A 21,971-nucleotide genomic window follows, 5' to 3' on the forward strand; every position below is an offset into this window, starting at 1 on the left:
ACTTCTATACTCTGTATCTCTGAAACTAAGCATTTTAGGACTTATATTTTTATACGAACTTTTTTACTTATTTTTATCTGCAGAATGTGCTGTCGAAGTTTCCGGAATACAGTTCGGACCACCGTGTATACTAATTTGAAATTTCTATTTTTCAAATATAAATCATAAAAATTTTCTAAAAGGCTATCCAAATTTATGTTTTGAGGTCAGTAGTCAACTAATTTCTTAATCTTTTTTAAGTTAAAAAAAATAATAGTGGTTTGGTCTGTTTCCTTCCAATCGTTTTAAAAAGTGAAAAGATAAGCAGATAGTGTGTTTTCACAGTAGTAATACATAAAATTTCTTTATTCTATAGTTTTTTAATACGGTAAAAAATAAAAACCCTACTGTTTTGCTGTAAATGTACCACAATATCTAATGAATGACTGACTTCGATAGATTTTTCCTATTGGTTTTAACCCACCCTGTATATTATATTAACTAATCTACAACGTATCAAAAATTTGAATATAAAAATTACTGAGTTTAGTTTTTTTACCACATGGTATGAAACATAATAGTCCAAGAAAATACGCCTTCAAATACGAAGTTTTGGTAAAAATTTGAATTTTTGACATAAGTTAACTTTAAAAGATCCAAAATCGAATTGTAAAAGATTTTTTTTTTAAATTCACCCCCGAGAAGGGGTGAAATAAATAAATAAAATTATGTTTTTGAAATTTCGGATAAACGGTAATGACTAGAAAAAAAAAGTTCAAATAAAAGTTGTGGAGCGTCCAATTTTACATAAAAATGTTCTCTATTTTTTTTTTTGTCCACATCAAAATTAACCGAGATAGGGTGGTTAAAAGCTAGGGGACAGCTTTTATTGATATTTTTTCGAAATCCTTTCCGTTTCTCCAAAATTTAGAAAAAAACACATTTTATTTATATTTTTTTTTATTTATTTATTTTTTTTTATTTATATATTTTTTTATTTATATATTTTTTTATTTATTTTATTTATATTTTTATTTTCCTCCTTAGAAGTGAATTTAAAAAAAAAAATTAATTGAAATTTATAATTTTCCAAGCAAATTGTATAAAAAAATTAAATATATGAATTTTTCAGCCACTTATACAGGGCTTACTCAGGTACTTATATACATACTTAAATTATATTTGTTTAAGGTTTTGCTAATAAAAATGTTTTATTTTATTCGTTTTTTTTAAATATATGTATATAAAAATGCAAATCGCGATAATCCGGATTTTGCATAAGTCCGGATTAACCTGTGCTTTAATTGATCCGGATTATCGAGTCTTTATTCTAATATAATTTTTAACACCTGTACATTTTGTACATTTGTTGCCTTAAAAACAAACTAAAATGTCAATATAAGAAAATGCATTTTCTACGAAAACTTGAAGGGATAGATAAAAAATGGTATAATACAATTTGATAGACAATTAAATTGTGCATCTGATACTCCTAAAATATACAGAGTGCTCCATTTAAATTAATCAAGTTGTTGCCGTTTAAAGCTAGTAATTATTTAAAATAAATTTTTAGACACTCTGTATGAGGTATTATTTTTATTATTGCAACACAATAACTGATCAATAAATAAACTTCAGTACTTGGTCCGAATTGTATTCCGGAAAGTTCGACAGCGTATTCTGCAGATAAAAACAAGTAAAAAAGTTCGTATAAATGTATGTCATAAAATGCTTACTTTCGGAGATACAGGGTGTAGAAGTTTCACTTTTATTTCGATTTTTTCCAAATAATTTCGGAAGTAACGTCAATATTTGGATGAAAATTGGTGTCTGAGCGTTTTTTGACATGAGAAATTTGATTTTAATGTCAATGTGACTCCTACTTGTAGAGGGCACCACCTACATATGTTTTAACTGTTTCGAAGAGTAGTAACTTTTCGTCTGTACCTGTATAAAACTACTGAGTAAAAAAATATACATTTACAATGTTTTTTACGTAAAAAAGGTCTCTTGGTAAAAATTGCTACCGAATAATGGTTCTCGAGATATTTGGAATCGAAATTATCTATACCTGTCATCATTGACATAAATTAAACATGTTGACTAAATAGTTATTAGACTGAAATCATAAATTTGAAATGTTTTTGTGCCAAAAGTTCAAGAAAAATTGTTTCATCATCATTTTTTTGCAAAAAATGTATGATTAATTTAAGAAAAATAAAAAATTTCTAGATTTATAATTTCAGTCAAATAACTATCTACCCAACGTGTTTATTTTTTGTTAAAAATTACATGTATTGACTATTTCCATTCTAAATATCTTGAGAACGGTTCCTCGTAGCGATTTTTACCAAGAGACATTTTTTACGTTGAAAATCATGGAAATGTATATTTTTTCACTCAGTAGTTTTATACAGGTACGAACGAAAAGTTATTACTCTTCAAACAGTTAATATATATGTAGGTGGCGCCCCCTACAAATAGGAGTCATATTGACATCAAAATCAAATTTCTCATGTCAAAAAACTCCCAGACAGCAATTTTTATCGAAATATTGACGTTAGTTCAGAAGTTATTTGGAAAAAATAGAAATAAATATGAAACTTCTACACTCTGTATCTCCGAAACTAAGCATTTATATAAAGTTTTTTACTTGTTTTTATATGCAGAATATGCTACTGAAGTTTCCGGAATACAGTTCGGACCACCCTGTATATTATATGTTTTTAAATTATTTCTACCATCACCCCCTAGGTTATAGCCACCATATCTCTGTTAATTTTGATCTGAGCAAAAAAGTATAGAGATCATTTCTATGTAAAATTTGATGCTCCAAGTTCTTACCGTTTCTCCGAAATTTTTAAAAAATAATTTTTCAAAATTTCCAAAATCTTTCACAATTCGTTTATCTTTCAAAGTAACTCATATCAAAAATTAAAGTTTTTACCAAAACTTCCTATTTGAAGGCCTATTTTCTTGGACTATAACGAAAATGCACAGATCGCAAAAAAATGGAAAACATTAAAGAAATGTTATTTTAAAATCCTGAACAAATTCGCCAATTTTCGTCTACTATGCACACTAGCGTCGTTTTTACAAAACTATTTCTTTCTTTTTATAAGACCGTAATCCAGCTGCAATAAGGTTTTATACACAAACGGGACAATTTTCGCTAGAAATAAGGAAAAAACCCGCACGAAAATCTCTAACGGCTGATTTCCATTGGGAATGCTCAGAATGCTTGCTGTCGCATTGCGAGGACCGGTTTCGGAGTAAGCTAGAGTTCTCAGGTGGCACGGGGATTTTTCTAAGCCATATCAATATTTTTAACAATTGCGGCGTGCTTTTTTTGCTCCAGACAAATAAATGTGTCTGGATAGTCTTTGTAATAACGAAAAATTCAAGGAGTTAAAAGAATTACGCTCGTATTTAGTTATATTTAGAACGAAGTTTTAATGTAATTTGAAACAATTATATCAAGTGTTTCAAAATGGTCCTTTCTCTAGCAGATTTATTTTAATGGAATGTCTTTGGAATTCGTTGGAGAGCTTTTTGTAGAGCTTGGTAAAATTTATCTTTATCCTCAATTTTAGCGTCTAGGGGGGAGCGTATAGGCACTAATAATGTTGTCGTAAGTTTTGTCTGATATGGGGTACCTTTTAGGGTCATAAGACATTCGGAGACTCCAAGAGGTACTTCTGTTAATCTAGTGGCGATTTCATTTTTGACTGCCATGCCTACGCCATGAATTCTCCTGTGCGTTGCCGGGTGACACTTCCAAAAGAAGGTGTAGTGCTCCTCAGTAAGAGTGAGACTACCTTCATCCGCAAAGCCGGTTTCGCTGAGGGCGGCAACATCTATATTTAGCCGGTGGAGTTCCTGCGAGACCAGTGCTGTTCTTCTCTCTGGTCGATTTGAATTTGTCTTGTCCAGTAGAGTGCGAAAATTCCATGCCGCAAATGTGAAACATTGATGATTTTTATTTCTGCGATGAAACGCTCGAGTAGGAACCCCCTCCCGGACATCTGAACAAGGGGGTATTTTACCTCCGGATGATTTTGTCCCACTCGAATGTTCCATCTTTGATGTGTGTTAGCTGCGTGAGAAAGGTTAAACTGTGACCGTTACGTTGCCGCACAGTTTTGGCAGCAACTGTAGCACGAGATGGCTAAGGCACAGTGAGGACTGAGACGATAGTTCCCCTGTGATACGTTCTCGGCCGGCTAGGAGTAGTTTACTACTCCTCTTTCACAGAAAGATGGTAGATCTGAGGGTTGTATAGCGTTATACCGCCTATACTCGGACGTCAAAGCCTCGTTTGTGTAAACAAGGTGCACCACGTGAAGGTGAGGTTGAGTTTTCACTTCAATACCCCTTACACTGAAGTATGTATGTATTATTTTAAATTATTTCAAATGAACTTTATATAAGAAATTATTCAAAAAACGAAAATGTAAAATGTAATAATAAGACAAAGAAATAAATAAAGAAAATATCCTAAAAGTTCTTAAATTTCTAAATTATTTTAGTTTCAATACTGAATCATTGTCTACCGAATAAATAACCTATACCTCTATTCGAATAAATAATAGTTTTGAAATTATTTGTAAACCTTTAATAATTTAATTAAAAATGTTTTTTACACTTTAAGTTTATATTAATATGTATAACTAGACATTCAATATAAATTAAAGTAGTAAGTATAATCGCAAGTAAAATTATTTTCTTATTTTCTACATTCATTTATGTTTTACATTACCTATTGCTTTATAGCTAGACTTTGGCTCATAAACTTTACCCTCAAAGGAAAATTCCTACACATTCCTCGGTGGTTAAATAACTATATTATATTCATATAGACCAACATGCTTTGAAGGCATTTCGTAGAAGAATTTCTTTGAGCATTTAATGTCAATGGCCATTTACAATATTTTAGGCAATTTATTAACTACTTTGTTTTAAAATAATTTTCTTCCTCTGTTGAAATTTGACTGCCAAATATTTTGTTAATTGTTATTAAGTAACAAATATATATTTTTACTTTGTTTTATATTTTATACAGTCTAAAACTATCTTTATTCTTTTGCAGAATTCACTTTTAATATAAGGTTTTGAATTCCTAAATTAAAACATCTAGTAAATTTTAATAAAATCACTCATTGACTAGGATTAAGATTTTGTTGGACAATTTATCATTCTGTAGAGAATGTTATATTAAACGCCAGTAAAAGCTTTTCAAATTGTATTGAATGAGTGAATAGGGCTTTATATTTTGAATATTATGGAAAGCTTTCTACTTTATAACCTTTTGGATGTTGAAAACATAATTTCTTAACGATGTCTCTTTCATAAAATATTAAATACCTTAGCAATTATCTTCTGAAAATGATCCGGATAATCATCAAACAGAAATCGATGAAATAAAAGAGTTTTATTCAGTTTCGTATATTTGCATGGCATTTTGATGTTCAGTGTTACTGAACAACATCAAAAGGGGCTTTTGTGTGTGGGTTTAAATTGATGTTCATATGTTATATTTTTCTTCTAATGGTAACATTTTTATACGGATGCTTCCGCAACTTCAGGAGGCACAGGTATAGGTATCTTCTCAGAGGAACTAGACATCCGACAATCTTTAAGGTTATCGTATGGATGTAACGTTCTACAAGCAAAGGTTTACGCCATAAAGGAAGCGGCTAGTTGTATACGAGAGAAAATTGCTGATAGACCAATAGGGAATATCGTGATATAGTCTGACAGCTTGGGCGCTTTAAGAAGTATCACCATGCAATAAGTGAGATCGAAAACTGTGATGGGATGTCGAGAAGCACTGTCTGTGCTGGGTGCCAGGCCACAGCCTCAGGTGGGCAATCAGGAAGCAGACGGACTCGCCAAAGAGGGGGCCAGGGGAGAAGCTGTGGCAGATGACTCACCACTTGTGACGATCAACACACTGAAGGAAGCTATAGGAACTGCCATCAAGGCTAAGCAGCAAGAGACGTAGCAACATCGTGAGGACTGCGCTACAGCTCGAAGACTATGGCCACTGGTAGATAGCAAAAGGACAAAACAGCTACTAGAACACAAAAAGAATCTAGTACGCATAATTGTAGGTGTCGTAATTGGAAACTGTCCCACGGGGGTAAACCTCGTGAGATGGAAAATTTCCAACGACGACTACTGCAGAGAATGCGGAGAGGAAGAAGAAACCATAAAGCACCTGCTGTGCCACTGTCTGGCACTGGAATACCGACGCTTTAAAACTTTAAGACAAGGTTTTTTGGAGGGGCTAGAGGAAGCAGCAATATCAGCGATATCGGGAACTTTGCAAAGAACTGGAAGTGCTTTAACGCAAAGAAAGAATGAGAGGATTTGGTGCAACAATACAGGGGCATCGAAATGGGCCTCGAAATGGGCCCAAGGCCACCGAGTGAGAGATCAAACATGATCCCAAACCCCAGCAACCTAACCTACCATTTTTATATATTTTTTTATCGTTTTTCTCTCCGTTTCTCAATAAGTAAGTTTTTTTTGTGATTATCTTATTTATTTTTAACTTTAATGAGAATTTGATTGCTTTGAATATCTTGATTTTAAAATTGAGAGCTACTCTATCTATTAGCTCTAATCGTAATTTCTTGATTATAAGTTACAGGTAACTACTGAGGATAGTCAAAAAGCAAAGCGAATTTGAGTGCTAGCATTCACTAGTAAAAGTTTCTTTCAAAATTGGTTATTGAATTGCTTTTACTGGCGTAGTGTTAGCAAATCAGTCAATGTTAGCTTTTATTAGTAATTGTTAACATTCACTTATTTCTGGCTTTTACCAACACTGTACACACTATTTTATACACACTATACACTATATCTATACACACAAACACTATTTTTGATTTGATTAAACAACATTAGTTCTATTTCTAGTTTAAACAAAATAAACATTTGATATAATTACAATATTTTAGAGGATTACCGAACCTTTTTAACTCAAATCTGCAAGAAACACAATTTTCGCACAGCTAAAAGGCTTAAAAAGAAACTTCGAACGAAACAAACACCAGCGAGTTGTTTTTAATCCTACTTAACTCATAAACTCGTTATTCCTGTCCCCAAAACCCCCTTTAACTCGATCAAAAACTGGAAGCAAGGACTATATTTCTCCGAATCCGAATCTGAGTAAATAAGCTCTAGTTTCATAATTCGCTAGATCCTTAAATTAGTTCCTAGCACTACCGCCGGTAAAAGTTTCTATTTGCTTTTCCGTTTTAAAGGCGAAACTTTCGTAACATAAACATGGCCCAGCCGGATAATTTTATTTAAACGAGTTAAGGGAGGCGCTAAAGAGAGAAGAAATAATATTATTCTGTTCCGGAGTTTGTACGAAAGTGTTCATTAGTTAATGTTAATGTAGCTGTAAAGGGGTTTTAAAAATAGTTTTGAATATAATATAACGTACCCTAGTTACACCAAGTGGTAAAAAATCATGACTTTTTATCGAATAAATTTGAAACTTTGAACTTGGATTTAAATAATATGTTATCAAAAATATTTTTGAAAGAAAATTTAATTCACCCGATGTGAAAAATTGTTGTTTACACTCTGTTTATTTTTTGTACATTTTCAAAGGACTTAAAATCATTTTTCTAACGATGTGGGGTTATATCCCCGAATTGTCTTTACAATAGGATGTTTTTGTTATATTTTTTTCAGAAAATTGCATTTTTTGGCTTGCTCTGAAATTGTTAATCCTGTTTAACTTTGCCAAACTTCTAATTTCTTGGTACATTCTCCTCCAGTGCTGCATCGGAGAATATCGTAAACAACTAGTACATACAAATACACGGGATTAAATAGCGAGTATACGAAAAATGTATTATTTAATTATTCTAAAAGTGTTAGGAAGTACCGTAAAACGGGGTAACTTCGACAGCGAGGGTAACTTCGACATGTGTATTATAATGCTTTTTTTCAAGTTTTTGTGCTCTATATGCAAATGTTCTTACGCAGATTACACTGACAACAATGAGTGGATTTTTTGCGTCGCTTGTTTAAAGTGGGTGTGCGGTATTTTTAACTCTGGCTCCCAGAACCCTCAATATGAATGTCCTTCGTGCAATGTATGTTCCATTTGTTTAATGCAGTACTCCGAGTACACAAATAGAAAGGCGTGGGTCAAGCGTGTCACCTGTGGAAAGAAGTGGGTTTGTGGATATTGCAACGGTGGTTTCAAACAAGTGATATACGAATGTCTTCCATGTTTCGACGATGATTAGAATTTCTTTCCTAGTGTTTGCTTTGTTTTTTATGTTTTAAACTTGTTTTAAATGTTGTGTATTTATGTATTTTACTTTTTTCAATGAGTTTTAGTTAAGTTAAAATAAAATCTTTTAAGTTCTGTTAGTTCAGATGCGAAATGTGCTAGGTAGGTATACCAAAGTTTCTGAAAATAGATGACTGTATTTTTTTATTTCGTTTATCTAATTTAGGCCTATAAACTATTCCCTAATGTTTCTAGTTAATAATTCATAATGAATTTTCTTTTTTTTTTGGTGTCGAAGTTGCACCGGAGACGTCAAACTTCGACTTCATATAGAATTAAGCATGGTGTCGAAGTTACCCAGCATCTAGGATAACTTAATATTATATAAAATAAAAAAAAGTAGAAGGAGGGGTGGGGGGAGTTGTTTGTTCGGCCATGAAAAACAAAGGCTTCAATTGTTACGACGACACATAAGTCACCATTCTCAAGACAATAGTTTTCTTCACAGAGCACGAAATACAGCTGAAACCTGTCGAAGTTACACCCCGTTTTACGGTATAATTTGTGAAAAAGCTAAAAATAAGAATAAGAAAGTAAATATTTTGATATTTTCACAAGTTCTAACTGGTATTATAATTTATTATTCCAGTTAAAAAAACGTTTTAGATGAGTTCAACTATGGTGTACTAGCGATTATAGTTTTAATCACCGGTTTCGCTAGTTGGGCATAATTGGGGCTATTTCGGCTATAGCGAAATTTTTTAAGGTACATCATTATAATTTTACACCATGTTCATAAAACATTTAATCACTAGTTGATTAAAAAACGTATGTCTATTTAAATTTTTGATTATGTAATGAGCACTTTGTTTAGTCATTTGTTTCCTCGAATTGCTTGAATCCATTTTTGCTTTTGATCAAATCCGTGTGAGAAACTATGAAGCTATAAAATGTTTCGGGAGAGTTGAATATCCGGGAAAGTTCAGTTATTGAATGGTATTGCACCCAACAACGCCCTAATTATGCTCTCCTTTACGCGTTAACATTGTTTTGGCAATTTTATTAACATTGAAATTGTCACAATACAACACGACGCCTAGTTCCAATTCTTTTTCACTTAATTTTTACTAACCCAAACAGCGTTACATTACACAAACCTCCTACCTAAGTATTTTATAGTCTCAATAACTGCACTAGCAAAAACTAAAGTAACTAAACTTAACCTACTTAAATATTACGGCAAAACCACGATTTCAATATTAATTTAATGCGATCAACATATGACGGCGCGGCGCACAGTGCTTCGTCCCATGGACAAAAATCGAAAAAAAAAGTTAAAATTTACTAATATCTGAATATGTAATTTTATACTTATAGCAATGTTCAACCATCCTGTATATTATTTTTCATAAACAGCGTTTTTTGTTAGCAAATATTTTCACTAAAAATAAATTTTGCGATCATTATCTTATCAGTGAAAAGAATAACATTCATAGTAGTTCTGTATATTATGTAGTTAAGCAGTACGTACTTAATTGAAAGCCACTATGGATATTGTTAAACAAGGTATGTACTTTAAATTTATTTCTAAACAAGTTCGTGATTGTTTAGTTTTTATTTATTTTTTAAGATGAACTTAAATGGGTATAAAAATTTTAGGTTTTCAAACTTCAAAAAGGCATTTAAAAAAAACATATCAAAACATATCGTATTTATTGAATATTTTTGTTGTCGTATTCATACACTTTTCATTTTTGTATAGTTCATCTGCGTCTGCTTGTGACGAAGTTTATTTTATAATACTTTTCAGATGGAGTAAAATTGATAAGCAACGCCGATTTGGTTAATACTTGGCTTGATCATAGGGACAAGAACTCAAATTTATTTGTATTTCAAAAAATGTGTTCTTTATTAGATATTGATGAACCTTCCAGTCAAATGAGACACCACTTATGCCTGAAAAAGCCCACTATGTTAGAGCGAAACGTCGCATAAAAAAGTTTCCATCTTTCAGTTTATTATAAAACCTCATACCCATGAAAAGGAAAAAATAATATATGAATATGGTCTATTAAAGAGGTAACTATTAACATCCGAACCCCTCATACCAACAAAAAGAACAGTAACAACGCGAAAAGGTAACATATTAGAAAATGATGTACAGAAATATCTTACATATGAGGATACTTCATCTACCTGCGATTTGGATACTATAAATTTGGAAGATCCTGTCACCAGTGATTCTTCTGAATCAGAGTAGTTACGATCTATGCATTTTGTTGTCCTAAAGTAAATTTATAGTATCTTAAGTTTTTTTTTAATTAAATATAACATTAATGTTTCTTTTTCATTAAAGAAAAACATTTTTATCTTATATTAGGCTTATATTGTAGGAATCATGTTCTAATGTTATTTCAATTCTTTTTTATCACAGGGATTTATTTAATACTTACACCGTTTTCATACTATACATTATTATTTCCTTAGATGGAACACAGCTCCAACATTTTTATTATTTATAAATTTTTTTTTTCATAAACGTGGGACTAAGAACATCATCATTTAGTACAATGAGAGTACTCATCATTTGTGTGAAATAAACCTAGTTGAAATAAATTGCCTACAATAAAAGAGAAGTTTTGCATTTTTGTCCTCTAGAGCCATATGTTCGAAGCACTGTGCGGCGGCGTGAAATACATACTGATAATTTCTGATTTCTGCCGTTGAAGCGCTGCGGTCGGAATTTGTTAAAATCATCTGAAATGCACCAGGCCTATAACTTTTTAGAGAAAAATAAAAAATTACGAAAATATGGTTGAAGTCCTCAAAACAAAACGCTTAAATCCCTTTAAGTAAAACTTGCCCTTTAAAATTGAATAAAATTACTAAACGTTTCAGACATGCTTACAATTATGCTGAACAATTTATTTATTATTCAAAATCGATACGTTATATTAAACGCCAGCAAAAACGTTTGAAATTTTATTGAAAGGGAGAAAGAGGTTAATTTTATACTTTATAGAGAAAATTTTCTGCTATATAATCGTCACGATCTTGAAGACATAATTCTTCAGCGATTTTTTTTATTTGCCTATACAGGGTGTCCGGAAATTAATGCAACAAAATTTGGTCATAGATTCTTGAAAAAAAATAGGTGAACCCTATTTTATATTTATGACCAGTGGCCCCCCTTTTCGGATTTACAGCCCCCTGAATTTCGCCCCTAAAAGAGTTTTTTTTTTGATATCTCAGGGCCCTGTTGGGCGAAAATCACTAAATTTGGTACACGTTGTTTTACCATAAAATGACATTTTTTGATGATATTAACTTTTTTTTATTTTCATCAGTGGCGTCCCTACGGTATTTGAACTAAATATTATTGAAGAAAAAAATGGTACGCCACTGTTTTTTCTTAATAAATATTATTTTTAAAATCTACATTAAATTTAGTACAACTTTATTTCTTGACTTTTTTTCGTAAGACGCACCGTTTTCGCGTAAAAAAATAAAAACCATTTTCATACTTGACTAAATCGCTAAAATTTTGCCGTAAATTTCAATGGCAAAATTTTTAAAACGGCAAACTTCAGTTTAAATTAATTTTTTATTTTCCAAAATCTTGTTTTTATTACCTAAGTGCAAACCAAAATGTCCAAAAACCGAAATTGCCGTTTTTTAATTTTGCTTTGAAAATTTACATTAAAATTTTAGCGATTCATACATTATTATTAAAAAAAAATTCTAATAAAAAAATTCGTTAATTCCTATCAAGGCCAATAAAAGTTTATGAATGTATTTCAATGGAGAAAACAAAAATAGATTGTTTTTCATCAATTATTGTTCAACTATATTTATTATCAAGTTATCTAAGATAAAATAATTGCCTATCGCAGGAAAACAACAAATAAATTATTATATATGCATTTCTATTCATCGTACAAAAATAAACAATTTGTCATCAATACTGTTCGTGTGTCTCTCATAGAAATCCGATTTTATCTTTAATTTCATCATTCTTAATTAAAGTATACCGACTAATTATTCAGGACCCGAAAGATAACAGTAGTTATCAATAAAATATCTGAAGATAAATAATTCGCTAGTTAACTAAGTCAAGGTACGACAACGGTTTGCGCTGCGTTATGTACGGTTAAAGTGATGTTTTCAAAAAACTTTTCAGTGTAACTATTTTATAGTTGTTTAGTGTGCGTGAATTTCGATGTTTTGTTATAAAAAGTGGTGCAAAACGAGGAAATATACGGTCAAACCAGTTGAGGATACCCCAACAGTAAGTTAAGTAAAAAAAAATCCTAATTGGAAGTTTTTATGATGATATATGTTATCGTTGTTATCAATAACCTAAAAAGGTTAGCTAAAAAGTTTGTTTTGATTTGTGATTAAAATCTGCAAAAGTAAACGATAAATTATATTTATTCTATAACCAAATGATTTGATTTTGATCTATATTTTTAATCTATCATTATTTTAATTAAAATTACATATATAGAGTAAATTCATTTTCTTTTAATAGAATGTTTTTAACGTATTTTATTACGTTTGGAACCGGTTACTGAGAATAATTAAAAATTGCTTATTTTTATGTGTGTTTTATTTTTAGGTTTAGTAATATATTATAGATATACCGGGTGCGTCTCAAAAGTGGCTCACCCCTATACCTTTTTTATTTTTTTCAGATAAAACAACGAGATTTGGTATGGTAGTATACGACATAAATTAGGATTGATTGACGTATTCAATTGTTTTTGGTCAGTTCCTGTTTCACCGGAAATTACTTCAACTTTTGATTTTTAAATGGCACCCTCGGTATTTTTTTTACTTTATTCGATAGAAAATGACACTCTGAATCGAATGATATAATCTGTCAATTTTGGACATCACTCAAAAAACAAATTGTATTTTAAATTTAAATCTAGAGTGATAAGACCTTGGAAAGATAGATTTGATCGTCTAATATTTTCAGTGTCTTGTCCTGGCCGGTTAAAGATGCCCAAATCGTATTTTTAATAATATCTCAATTTTTTCAAATGGAACGAGGGTGGCTCATTAGCAAATTTGGAAAAAGCATTTTTTTACGTATAATTTGATATCACACGCTTGGTATTTTGAGACAAGTTGTCGTTATGAATCGCATGTTACAATTTCAAATAAACCATATGCGAAAATGTCAAAAGTTTACATACGATATGACATTCGATTCAAAGTGTCATTTTCTATCGAATAAAGAAAAAAAATACCGCGAGTACCATTTCAAAATCAAAAGTTGTAGTCATTTCCGGTGAAACCGGAAGTGACCGAAAACAATTGAATACGTCAATCAATCTCAATTTATGTCATATACTAACATACCAAATCTCGGTGTTTTATCTGAAAAAATAAAAAAGTTATAGAGGTGAGCCACTTTTGAGACGCACCCGGTATACTGTACGATCGAAAAAAAAACGGCGTCCAGTTGGAAGGGAAGTGACAATCGATGACATTTTCCATATAAATTTACATATAAAATGACAACGATCTTCATTTCATATCCATCGCTGACGCCGTATTTTTTCGGTCATACCTTGTTATTGCTTATACCGGATGCGTCTTAAAAGTGGCTCACCCCTATAACTTTTTTATATTTTTCAGATAAAAAAAACGAGATTTGGTATATTAGTATATGACATAAACTAGGATTGATTGACTCTTCCTGTTTCACCGAAAATGACTACAACTTTTGATTTTTAAATGGCACCCCCGACATTTTTTTACTTTATTCGATCGAAAATGACAATCTGAATGACATATCACATGTCAACTTTTGACAATCTCGCTTTAAAAAATTCGTATTTTAAATTTTAAAAACACTAATTTTTGATCAAGTAGTCTTGGAAAAATAGATTTCATCGTATAATGTCTTGTTCTGGTCCATTAATAATTAATCATAATATGTCAATGTTTTCAAATGGAACGCGTATGGCTCATTAGCATATTTGGAAAAGCATTTTTTACGAATATTTTGGTACCACACACTTGGTATTTCGAATCAAATTGTTATTATAAACCGCATGTTATAATTCCAGATTAAGCATAAATATGCAAAAATGTCAAAATTTGACATATGATAATATGTCATTCTATTCAGAGTGTTAGAATTCGAATTTTATCGAATAAAGTAAAAAAATATCAAGGGTACCATTTAAAAATCTAAAGTTGTGGTCATTCCCGGTGATACAGGAAGTAACCGAAAACAATTGAATATGTCAATCAATCCCAATATATGTCATATACTAACATACCAAATCTCTTTTTTTTATCTGAAATAATAACAAAAAGTTATTAGGGTAAACCACTTTTAAGTCGCACACGGTATACATAAGCTAAATAAATAAAAAATCAAATTGAACGAGAAAAAATTGTCTATATTAGTCCAGGAATGTTTTTTGTCTTTGATCCAAAGACAATACACTAGAAAGTTATCTCGCTCTAACATATCCAAATATCTATTTCCTATGTTGTTTCCGAACAAAAATATTCTGATGGCGTTTTAACAAGTCCTTTATTTTATGTCTTAGAATGATCTTTAATTAATGATCTAATTTCAAATCAATTCTTGTTTTAAAATGATTTTATATTTTTACACATTTCTTGCTAATAAAAACTATTTAAATTATTAATTTAAATCATCTTAACAGGAGTTTAAAGTAATGTTCCAAGCGTCCAAAAATACCCTACTGTAACATATAGTACGTCCCATTTGGACTATTTTCGTTAGCCCTATAGAAACGACGGATACGGATTAGAAATAAAACACACTGCGCGACCTTTTCAGCCCTTAAAATAACTCGCACCCTCTGCAGAAAAACAAAGGAGACTTAATTGACCACCTAAGCAAAAACGCTCTAATTATTCCGTTCCAGTTTGTCCGATGACTGGCGGCGGCGTCGGACCTAAAGCAGACCATACACGTTTATGCAGTTTAAATGGGGTACTAATTAATTTACACCTTTATTATTTGAAAATTATTTTGTTACGTATAGGAACAGTTTAATGGTTAACTCAGAGCTTTGAATACAAATATTAAAGTAGGAGCATAATATTAAAATGTCATTTTTATGATTTTTTAGCTTATATCTCGGAAAATATGACACCTACGAAAAAATACCCTATATTGAAGCCCAGATAATTCTCTACAAAATTGGTTGAATGCATTTTTTCATAGGTGTAACATTTTACGAGTTACAGGGTTGACAAAATTAACACTATTTCTCATATTGTATTTTCGCATTTAAAATCCAATTAAAGTCTAAATTCAACAGCATGAAAGCATGTTAATAAAGGTCAGGGATCCTGATGTTATCTTGTAGAATGTAGAATGTAGTCATAGTTTTCGAGATATAAGCAAAAAAGTGAAGAAATTGACATTTAACTCACTCCCCCCCCCCCCACTCCTCGAGCTCATCCTTCGGGGACTTTTGACACATATCAGCCCAAGTTTAGAGGAATCGTTTAAAACCATTTTCAAAACTGTGGGAATTTTTTCCACCGATGGGCCTTTTTTTAACTAATTTGACTGGGGTATTAGTAAATAATTATAATAACTTATCTATTATTATTAGAACTATATATTTTTATAACAATTTTAATAACTACCAACATTTATTCACAAGAGGTATACTACATTAAAGATGTTTGAACCTAAAAGAATTCCATTGCAAGTACTTCCATTGTCTATTTAATTTGCTTCTACGTAGTTTTAGTCAGAAGTATCATTGACGTTATTAAGCTCGTTATTAAGCTCGTCAGTGATACTTCTGACCGAAACCGTGTGTATGTTAAACTATAGACAATGGAAGTCCGAAATAGGAATAGGTGCCCGGTGGCGTGAAGGCACAGGCTCTCGTCTACCAATATCAAGGTAGTGGATTGGAATCCCCCTTCCGGCGAAATCCCACACCAGTCCGAAATTCTTTTAGTTTCAATACTTAATCATTCTCTACCAGTTATAGTCATAGTTATAGCAAGTTAAATTATTTTAAAAATTATGGAGGGTGAGCCTTAAATAAGTGCAAATATTTTCAGGGGTGGTATATTTCGACCCCATGCACATGTCTATGAGTTTTTTTCGCAAAAAAAAGATGTTGAAAATCGTGCATTTTCTTTTAAATTTCCCTGTATATTTTTCGAAAACATTTTAGAACTGCCTGTTCACCGCAAATTTTCCCACGGTATAATTTGTTAATCTCTGATATTACCATAGTTACATCTTTACTCTATGGTTACGGCCCTAAAAGGGATGCAAATACAGAAAAAATCCGGTGGCTCTCAAAATTTTTAAAAAAAAATATTTTTTTTTAAATTTTCAAACTAAAATAACTCGGTTATTTTGGACGTATCTGAGAAATGGTAAAGAGAAAATATTTTTCTTTTATCGAGATCTACCAGCCCTGAAAATATTTGCACTTATTTAAGACTCACCCTGTATATGTATTGGTTTATTAAAATTTTCTCAAGTAACGCGAAGGGGGGTAAATAATCGAAGAATAATAATTAGAAAAGAACAACACATCTAAAAATAGAAAAAAAATACTTAATTTATTTTGATTTCCATTTCACGTGATTGTAATATGGAATATTTAACTAAATTAAAAATGACATGTTAAGTTGAAATTAACTTTTGTATTAAAATATAATTATTTAATAAATATAAATGTTTATAATATCTATTTTATAGGAGTATTTTTTTAATCGACGGTATTACAGACGTCATAAAATATATTTTTAGATTTCTTGAACATTTCAAAACCAGACATAATCTCGTTATAAAATATTTTAATGGATTTCATCTCTTAAATTTCTGAACACTTTATACCGAAAGAACGAGTTTTTTTGTCTTTTTTTTTCAACCCTTAATGCCGTTAAATCTGCGTGACTTACCCTGACGGTAACGAGATACAAAAAACGCGAATTTATGTTATATTTTTGACAAAAATAACTAAAAGGCAGGTGCGAGAACGTAGACAGACGAAATGAAGAATAATAATATAAGTAAACAGGTATTTGTAGTGATGTTTTTTGAGTTGGATTGCGTTGAAGCTTTTTCAGGGAAAAAAAGAGTTTGCTCTAAAAGTATAAATTTATAAAATATGTTAAGAATTTTAAAAATGTTTTGAGGGTTAAATACATAGTTATACTATGATATAAAGTATAAAGCATTAAAATATACGGTTAAATATTTATATTTTAAAAATTGTAGGGATTTAGTTTTGAATTGTCCGCAATTGTAAATGAGACATAATCTTTAAAAATCAGAGATCATATGTCATGTTCCATAACCAGCAACATTAATAAAGTGCTAAATGCCATGGCTTATGAAATTATTGTATTAAAAAAGACATTATTGTAATAATAGACTTGTAATTAATTGTATTAAGACATATTGTATTAATCAGAGACACCGCAAGCTCTTATACAATGGTTATGGATCACAAAATATGGTTTATCAAGAAATAATGATTTTGGCACTTAGTTATTTCAAATCTTCCCATGTACGTATTCGATTAATTCAATAGCAATTCGATAGCATAATAGCATTTCCCATAAGAACTCATGGGTGAGAAGGAGAGAATAAGTTTTTAGTAGAATGTAGAATGAGTAAGACGGGGGTGAGTTAATCACTGCGACCATAAAGATCTATTGTGCCCCCCTTCTTTGAGTCATCACACAGTCTATGACCGATCATACTCCTGTTGTAGAGGGGACAGGGTATTTCCCATCCTCCTCTGACAACAATTCTTCATCCGAGGGTCCACACCCTTCCACGGTTGGAGTTTGGCCCTTCGTGCCGCCCTTCACAGTCGAGGAGCTTGCCTCAGGCTGAGGAACCCGTGAGGTGGAAGCTGGAGGATCTGTCTCCATTTTCTCCACCTCTTTAACTTGGTCTCTCCTTAGACCTGATACCGGTGTTATACCGTATATATAATAGAGGATATGTCCCTCTTTCTCTATTGCCTCCTTGAATTTGAGGTCAATTCCTATTGTGAGAACCTGACCATGACCCTTCTCACTCGAGTTGATGACTCGCCAACTCAATGTCCTTAGATTGAAGTTTTGACCCTGCATAAGGCTCAGCAGGTTGGTGGTGTCTTTCCCCTTGCTCATCGGCAGAAAGATCGCGACGGCCGCCCCTTTAGAGATGTTCTCTCTCTTCACTGCAACCAGTTCCGGCCCTTGCCAATTTTTAAGCTTAGGTGCGATTTCCACCAACCAATTTGCCGATTCTTCAGATACACAATCTATGAGGATCATGCCCACCCGAAAGCGTATCCCCGCAAAACGCAGCTGACCCACATTTTGTAGATCGATATGTTATGTTTCATTTCATCGATGTGTTATGTTTCGCCACTACTTCGTCCAGTATAGCCTCTTCTAGAGACTGGTCGGTGGTCAGAGCAACCTTTGGGAAATCATTTCGCAGCACCGCCATTTTTACTTGTCCAGCAATAGCGGCAAAGCTGGTGATACGTCCCTGCTTGCCCAGATTTCCTCCCGGTTTGGACGGCTTTCTATCCTGGCTTTTTTCCCTCCCTGTCAGAGAAGAGGTGAGAGGTTCTCGCTCCCTCTCTTTCCCTTTGATTGAGATGAGTCAGGTTGTTTCTTGGTTTCTTTACTCTCCTCTTTTCGGAGGAGTGTTTTCGCTTTTGCTTCCTCTGGAGCAAGTCCTTCGTGGAGCAGTTGAAGGTATCTCCATGCTTCTGCTCCGCTAAGACCTACTCTCAGAGGATCGTCTAGCCCGCCTGGTTGACCCAGGTCGGGTAGACAAAATGGTAGCTTGTGTCACTTATTGGGTCTAGAGGTAGGCTCCCAACCCTTGCTGGAGAAGGTGGTAGCTTGTGTGCCACTTGTGGAGTGGCACACAAGCTACCACGTAAGCAAGTGTCAGACGCCCCTCTTGTAGTTTTATTTGGGTTTGGTCCCTTCGAACTTTCATTTGTAATGTTCCCAGTGTCGCTAGTGGGCTTCCCCACAGCTTCACCGGTGGTGTTTTTAATGCTAGATCTCATAGTGTTCCCACGAGTCGCTAGGGATAGTCGGTCCACTTCTACCAAGCCCCGCATGTAGAAGTAAGGAGTAAATACAATGGGCCCCAAGGATGTCCTTTTGGAAGTTTTTAGTAAGATCTTACCATACTGTTCAATCTTCATTCATTGAAAATTAATGATTTACTTAATAAATAATTAGTATTTTCTTCTGTTAACAATATAAAATAGCTATTTTAAACAAAAGGTATGAAGGGTCTCATACCACAGACAAATATCATCAAATATAACTTCTTTCAGATCGTAAAGGCGTAAAAATAATGGGAAAAATAGAGAATGGGGGAAAAACCCTCGCACATTTTTCAATCTCAACCGGACCATTAGCCGCTTCACCGCCTTTTCAAGCTAGATAAAATGCCACACGGGTCTTTTTCGTTGTTGTGCCTCTGCAGTATACGGAGTTATGTGTCTTGTGCATCCCCTCGACCCTTTTTGACGTACAACGTGTCATCGAAAAGGTGAAATTAAAGTTCAGATTTATTGAAATACCTTGGACGATGTGTGTCTCGCTTCATTTAGTACTATATTATCTACGGAACACATGGATGATTATTTTATTTATTGCGTTACAAAAAAAGGACACAGTTGGTTTTTGAAACATTTTTTTTCTTATTTGATAAAATAAAAAAACGGTGTCACATTGGCTTTTGATAATAATTTCTTATTACTGATTAGATTTCATTTTGACTTTTGTTTTTTAACAGATACGTGTAACTAACTATTGAAGACATGAGCGGATAAATGGGTGTCATGTAGTCACCTAGGATATTCTTTATGGAATTTATATTTGAGATTTAGAGTCTATTGGAGGATAGATCTATCAAAGGGATGTTGAAATACTGAATAAAACTGATTTAAACAAAATGCGAAATGCCACCTTTATCAACTCATGTCTTCAATTACTACCTAATAATAATTATTATTACTCACTGAGGTAAAAAACCAAAATCCTTTAAACTTTCTATATAATTGTGATTATTTTTATGTTGTGCTATTGTAATTGTTTTTATGTTGTTGTATTGCAATTATTTTTATGTTGTCTTATTTCGTGTGTTTTTAATTTTTGCTTATGTTATGTTATGTTTATTTATTTTAAGTGTCTATTAAAATCAAAGACGCGCGTAGTCATACATTACTAACCTCCACAGATGTCTGAACAATATATTTATTTATATTAGATTAAATTAAAAAAAAAATATTTTTCTTTCAAGGGCTATCAGTTCTTCCATCATAATTTTTGCGTTGGTAAAATCTACTCTGTGCCCTGTGTTCCATGGATGCTGACAAATCTAGATTTACTTTCTCTTTAGAAATTCTCCCTTTTTAAATGAACTTTAAGTTCTTTAATTCGAACATTTAAGGGTCTATATAAGGGTCGGCATTTCAGGCCTTGGGTGCCGATTTTCGTCTGTACAAGAATAAGGTCAACACGCTCAGTAAAATAAGATGTACTGAAGAAGGCAAGTATTTTCCCAAGCGCATGGAATCTAGCGTCAGATTAAGTAGTTATGTAATAGAAACCTTTTAATTTTGCTCTCTCCGACTTACTAGATTGCCATAGCGATTCCCTCCTATACATACAGAGTGAGTTTCCTACGATGTTCTCTATGGGTATCTCGGAAACTACTGGAGATAGAGAGTCAGTTAAATGGGGAAAGAATTGCAGTTTTGTGGGGTCATAAATATGCGCTTTTCAGATTTTCGAAAAAGTTCATGGCTTACTAGATATTTCGAAAAAAACAAATTTTGGCTATTTTAAAAATTGTCCCTAATTCCATTATAATCTATTTTAGACAAAAATATTTCAGATAAAAGTTGTAGATAATCACATCCCTAATGAGATTGTGTTCTCCGATTTTTTTTAAAGCCTGTCATTTTTGACATATGACACAAACATATGTTTTTTTAAATGGAAACCATAGTTGGCTATGACTTCATAAAAAGCGCCATTTTTTAAGCTTTTCAGCAATATAAGCTATAATATGTTTCTTTCACAAAATTACTGAGTTATAGCCAATTCTTATCTTTCTTGACTAATTTCACTTAGTTAACCATGGAAACAAGTTCAATCGTCGTTGCTCTCAGAAATGTGAAATTGTCACATCCAATCTTTGTAAATTAACATAAACAAAAATTGTAAATAAGAGTTTTTTAAATGAAGAACAGCGTGTAGAATTATTGGTTCAACTTTTCTTGGCCATACAGTTTCGAGGATATGTTGACTGGTGAACGTTACATTTTTTAGAAAACGGTTTTCAAGACATGTTAGAAAAGATAAATTTAGATACTCGCGCATTAATACAGTGGTTCCAACATGACTTTCATTATGACGCCCCAACAATGAAAGAAAATGACACCCCACAATGAAAGAAATGTTATTTAAAAAATTAATTATAAAATAATATAAAATATAATATATATAAATAAAATTATAATTATGTAGATTCAGGGAGGTGGACCAATTGCATGGGTTTCCTCGGTCACCTGACCTATCCATTTTAGATTTTTTTATGCAGTATGGTTAACAACAAGGTTTACAAAAAAAACTTATGAATTAAGAGAAGCGCTCGAAGAGGCGGAACAGGAGAAGTTTAATTAAGTCGACCGGTCGTTCTGTGACAATAGCTAGAAATTCA

General features: G+C 32.3%; 1 protein-coding gene across 3 annotated transcripts in view; it reads left to right on the forward strand.

The window, feature by feature from the left end:
- The window catches only part of LOC115890798 (rap guanine nucleotide exchange factor 4), a 691,873-nt gene that overhangs the window by 357,562 nt on the left and 312,340 nt on the right, over positions 1–21,971 (forward strand). Inside the window, exon 1 of one of the 3 annotated variants that reach the window (XM_030911142.1) lies at positions 12,345–12,527. The exons of the other annotated variants lie outside the window; for them this stretch is intronic. Coding sequence (XP_030767002.1) covers positions 12,459–12,527 — 69 coding nt within the window. The 5' untranslated portion in view covers positions 12,345–12,458. Of the gene's footprint in view, positions 1–12,344; positions 12,528–21,971 lie in introns of those variants that run through there. 3 annotated transcript variants of the gene reach the window in all.

Source organism: Sitophilus oryzae, unplaced genomic scaffold (assembly GCF_002938485.1).
Source record: "Sitophilus oryzae breed Bouriz unplaced genomic scaffold, Soryzae_2.0 scaffold_926_pilon_pilon, whole genome shotgun sequence".
NCBI lineage: Eukaryota > Metazoa > Arthropoda > Insecta > Coleoptera > Curculionidae > Sitophilus > Sitophilus oryzae.